This window comes from Bos javanicus, chromosome X (genome assembly GCF_032452875.1).
Source record: "Bos javanicus breed banteng chromosome X, ARS-OSU_banteng_1.0, whole genome shotgun sequence".
NCBI lineage: Eukaryota > Metazoa > Chordata > Mammalia > Artiodactyla > Bovidae > Bos > Bos javanicus.
Window position 1 is genome coordinate 53052658 of NC_083897.1, and position 5458 is coordinate 53058115.

At 43.3% G+C, this 5458-nt stretch overlaps 1 protein-coding gene across 1 annotated transcript; it reads right to left on the reverse strand.

The window, feature by feature from the left end:
• Positions 1–403: 403 nt before the first annotated feature.
• Positions 404–4279, reverse strand: LOC133242959 (proline-, glutamic acid- and leucine-rich protein 1-like). Its single transcript, XM_061409245.1, has 3 exons — positions 3211–4279; positions 2254–2452; positions 404–1261 (listed from the first exon to the last, which is right to left on the reverse strand). Exons 1-2 carry the CDS (start codon positions 3815–3817, stop codon positions 2295–2297), a joined length of 765 nt encoding a protein of 254 aa, XP_061265229.1. The 5' UTR covers positions 3818–4279; the 3' UTR covers positions 404–1261; positions 2254–2294.
• Positions 4280–5458: the final 1179 nt, after the last annotated feature.

The window sequence follows — 5458 nt, forward strand, 5'->3', positions numbered from 1 at the left end:
GAATAAATTGCAGCCTAGATATACATCACTGTAGTGATCCAAGGAACTTCAAGCCCTGTACCTTATGTAGGCACATAAGGAAAAAAAAAATATATTGTAAGTGACAGCCAGAATGAAGAGTAGAGTATAATCACTATGGCCTACATTTCAAAAAATTAAAAAGTATGTTTTAAAATATCTTCAGGGAACAGAAAATCATAAAAAGCAGCAGAGAGTGAATTCTCTTGGTCTCCAGCCATTAGGACTCATGCTTTCAATGTGCTTTGCAGTGGCTTGGTTTTAATCCCCGGTCAAGAAAGGAAGATCCCACAAGCCATGAAGCTCAGCAAAAAATAAATAAATAAATAAAAATTGGCATAACCATTAGATCATGATAAATGTAATCAAGAAAAATAAACCTAAGACAATTATTGAATTGGAAGATAGATTATAAGAAATCATCCAGAATTCTGCCTGGAGAAATAGATTAATATGAAAAAAAGTAGGATAAGAGATACAAAGTATATGTTTAATTCAAATCCCAGAAAGACAGGAGAGAGAAACGGGGAAGAAAATGATGGCCAAGAATTTTTCAGAGCAATTGAAATGCAGATTCTAAAAGCTCAGTGAGTTCTAGGCAGGATAAAAAACAAAAATTCACTCTTAGACACATCATAGTGAAAGTGCAGAAAATCAGAGAGAATGAGGCTGTTAATGATCCAAGTTAGAGATAATCAATCTTGACCTTGGGCAGGAGCAGAATAAATTGAGACAAAGGGATGGGCCTCTAGACACTGGCCTTTAGAATACCTTTTTCTCAAACTTATCTTGAAAGACTATTTTATAAACATGCTATCCATTTCATTCTTAATTAAGAAAATACATTTGTTAACAAATGTGTTTGTTAGGGCAACCTGACACCTAGGAGCTGTTCAAATTGTCTTTGTTATACATGGAAGGTCATCATCCTGTAAGTATGTCATCTCATGGGCAATGTACAGGGTGAGTATTCTCCACAAGGGTTATGATGGTTAATTTTACGTGTCAACTTGACTGGGCTAAGGGAGAATTAATTTCAAACAAGCTTTTATTTCCAATGTGAACAATACTATCAAATTATCTGTAAAAGGTAAGAGTAAAGTCAGATGTCAGTAGTTAATATCATTTTGGGGCGTTGAAACTTTGAAACAAAATTAGCATTTCAGGCTAATGAAAACAAGAATATCCATGAAGAACAAATTCATCTTTTCTTTTGCTGTCTGCTTCTTTCTATGCCTTCCCACTGTAGGATGAAATAAGAGCCAGTTAACAATTGTACCCCAATAACGTGCACCAGTGACTTTCTAAATATGAGTCAACACTATGTACATCTATTTTCTCAACAAGGAGAAAACAAAAATGTTTTCTTCTTGTAATCCAGACCCTTGGTGATCAGGGTGCACATCATTGCTCACGCAAAAGTTACCTCCCTCTTGCCCACCACTATAAATGCTTGCTGTTTCCTTGAAAGGCCACACGGTGATTTAAATAAGCCATTCCCCCTAAAGATCTGGTGTTCCCTTGCACAAATCATCAATCCCTTATATTTCCAGACCTTCAGTTTCCACATGTGTAAAACGAGGATGAGGCTTTATCAAACATCCACATGCATGAAAACTAAGAAAGAGTGAGACAGTGAGTGACAGAGACTAACAGATGAATGAATAGAGGAACAAGAAACAAAGATTTAATTACCAGCCCAGTGACAACCAATAATATTACTGAGACTAGTTTTCTTTTCTTTTGAATAAAAAATCTAAATTGAACTAATATTTGTGAATTAATCCTGAAATGCAGTTCTCTTGAAACCCTTAACATCTTACTACTTTGTAAGGAATCGCTTTCTCAAAGTCATTGTCAGTACAAGAGACTACAATTCTGTGGCCAGGTGATGATGACACAGCTAATGCATGGCCTAGTCACTTTAGCTGCTGCTTCTGGTGACTATTCTCTAAACAAGCACTGGTCTCCATTGCCAGGTCTGGTAAATTTCCCATCTGTAGTAGACTTAAAGCTACAGGACAAAGGACTTGTGGCTATAAATGAAATACATTTCAGAACATACTGCCTCCTACATTATCTAGAAAACATTATTAACAATAAACTGCTTTTCCAAAATTAAATTTCAACAATTTTCTTATTTACTTTACAGAAAAAAATTAAAAAACGCAAAGCTGTTAGTAACAGGTATGTGTCAGGAATGGTTATGTCATACAAAAGCCTATACAATAATACCTGTATTATCCAGAGCTGCTCTTTGCTGAGACCATATCCATTCAGAGTCCTTCAGGTTTTTCATTTCTATCCTCTTCCTCTTCATCAGCATTTTCATACTGATCCTCACCCTCATCATTGGGGCAGAATGATGCAGACATTGGGGTCAAAAGTTGGCAGGGAAAATACCTCAACTTCAAATCAGCAGCAGAGTCTAGGCCTGAGAGAAGAGAAATAGGTTTAATAAAAGAAACAACAAATAATACCTGGATACATTTCTAGCCCCCCATCATGTCTGCTGCTTGACAATGTTCACAAACGTTTTTCCCCTCTTTCCAGTAGATCAGCACACAGATCTCTCTGATTATTTCTGGCCCCTTTGAAGAAGGGATCCGAATCATTTGATACTGATACCATTTTGTATGTGTGTGTCAGAACTTCAATGGTAAAAAATGTTCATTTGATTTAAAGACAAATTCTATGGGGACGCTCACAGATTCCTCAATCGCTGAAAAGTGTCCCTGTGCTATGTCATCATTTTCTCAGATCCTCCTACCGAGAATATTCACATTTGTTAAAGCCGTTGACCAACAGGGAGGGATGCCACTTGTTTGCCTCTAGGTTGGTAGAAGGCAGCATGCTGTTTCTCGAGACCATGAAGGTCTCCAGAACTGGGCTTCCACTTGTGTAAATTGTGCCCGGAGGTTTTTGAGAGTTCTGACCCACTGTGTGACTGCTAGAGACCTACCTGCCTTTGAGCTCAATGGCCCCACAAGGGCCTGAAGGCTCAGCCACCACTTGCCCGCCTCAGCCCCTCCGGGATCACAGGCCTCAACCTTCCCAGTCTCAGAGGCAGCAGTCAGGGCTTCCTCGCCCAGAACTCAGCCTCCAACGCCGGTTCCTCTGCCTTCTAGGATGCAGGCCCCTCCGCAGGATCCCGCAGCTCCCAGGGTGGAGCGCCCTCCACCGGGTACTCACCCTGCAAGACTCTGCCTCCCTCTCCCAGGTCTTCCTGCTCCTGAGGAGGCACCAGACCTTCTCCAGGGTCCGAGGGTGGCTGGGAGCGGCCCCTGGCCATCAGGCGGTCAGTGGAAGGCGGGAAGAAGACATCTTTGTTGTTACGGAAATTGCGTAGAAAGGAGTCAACGTGACTCCGGAACAGGGGCCCAAATGTCTCCATGCAGAACCCAAGGCCTGTAACCACTGCCGCACCCTCCTGCTCATTCTCGTCCTCCTCTTCCTCGCCCTCTCCAGACAGGTGCTCCTCCTCCTCCACGCCTTCCAACTCGAAATCAATCTCACCCTCTTCCTCGTCCTCCTGCATCTCTAAATCTTCCTCCATCTCCTCCTCTTCTAACAGCTGTCTACCACATTCCTCTTCCACTGCGGCCTGTGGCCAACCCTGCTCCCCGGGAAGGGCTCTGGAGACCTCCAAGGAAGCCAGAAGAGCCGTGGCCTCCTCGACTCCTTCCATCCCCTCGCAAGCAGATGCTTGGACCCCAAGGAGACTGGGGTCGCGGCCCGCCCCGCCACCAGCTCCATCTGGGCCACCTGGGATCCAGTCGTGCTCCTCTGTGGCAGACATGGCAGGAGAGACGTGCCAGACAGTGATCGTCCTGCAGTGATGTCTGCGGGGAAGATGGCGGCCGCCGGGCTGAGCGTTGCGCTGAGGAGACGCTGTTGGCAGTGGGACCGCAGGGTGGGGGTGGGGACAGCAGAGACGTCGGCTGCACAGGGAACAGGAGTCTGCAAGTTGCTGGTGTGGGCCCCACAACAGGAATGGTGAGGGGGCGGCCCGCAGACCGGCCCACCAACACCGAAGCTGAACTGGCGGCGGACAAGGCGGGAAAGACCCTGATGGGCTGGCGACGGTAGGTGGAGCTGGAAGGGTCAACCGCGACCACTTCCTCCAGCGCCAGCTCTAAGCTCATTTGCCAGGAGGCAAGGATTGGCATGACCGTCGTCCAATGAGTGATCAAGGCTTTCAGATTGCAGGGAAGCCTTCCAGCACCAGGTCATACTTTGAGCCCACAGGAGTCCCTTCCTTTCCATTGCTGCTGCTGCTGCTGTTAAGTCGCTTAAGTCGTGTCCGACTCTGTGTGACCCCACAGACGGCAGCTTACCAGGCTCCCCCATCCCTGGGATCCTCCAGGCAAGAGTACTGGAGTGGGTTGCCATTTCCTCCTCCAATGCATGAAAGTGAAAAGTGAGTGAAGTCGCTCAGTCGTGTCCGACTCCTAGCGACCCCATGGACTGCATCCTACCAGGCTCCTCCGTCCATGGGATTTTCCAGGCAAGAGTAGTGGAGTGGGGTGCCATTGCCTTCTCTGTCCTTTACATTGCACCATTGCAAAAACGAAATGGCAATGTCCCTATAGGCGGCACCCTGGGGTATGGGAAGCTGGGTGTGGTCCCCAGTTGCCACCTTTGTCAGCTCAGGTCATCAGAGATACACTTATTTTTAAAAACTTCATAAAGGCTTGAGAAAGAACATCAAAGGTAAGAGATGGAGAATTTGGAAAATATAAACTGAATTAAACGGGAGCACTGAATATGAAATAGAAGAAAATGAAACAAACTAGATAAACCTAAAAGATCATGGTTATGGTCCAGTTTATTTTAAGCATGGCAGCTCATTAGCAGCGTATCTGTAGCTTTGGACAATAAAAGCAATACCTTCACAGTTTTCAAAAAATTCTAAGGTTGTTCTAATATGTGTCAGGTTTTTCTATAAAATGGTAGCTTTGGTGATATAGAATTCTACTACTTTTGTGTTGACCACTCATGGTACAATTGTATTAAGTGAATAACGGTTACTCACTAGTACATATAATATATATTTTAGATAACTTATTAATGTTTTCCTAACTAAAAAATTTATGACATTTTGATTCCACTTGTTTGACTTACTATGAATAGAATGCTGGATCTCTAATTTTAAAAAAAGATGTGCAACAAACAACAAAGTTTTACTATATAGCACTGGGAAGTGTAGTCCCTTTGTCAATCTCTTGAAATACCTATAATGGAAAATAAACTGAAAAATAATATATGTGTATATGCATAACTGAATCACCTTGCTGTGCACCTGGAACTTTGTAAGGCAACTATACATCAATTATGTATATATATATATTTTTTTTCTTTATATATATATAAATATAAAGAAAAAAAGATAAAGTGCATAGATCACATATGAGCAACTGTTTCAACCTCCTGTGAGAGA

Coding starts and splice junctions, on each gene's coding strand:
- LOC133242959 (XM_061409245.1), bottom strand. CDS start 3,817: ATGTCTGCCACAGAGGAGCACGACTGGATCCCAGGTGGCCCAGATGGA. Junction 2,453..3,210: donor GGGAGGCAGAGTCTTGCAGG/GTGAGTACCCGG, acceptor CTCTTCTCTCAG/GCCTAGACTCTGCTGCTGAT.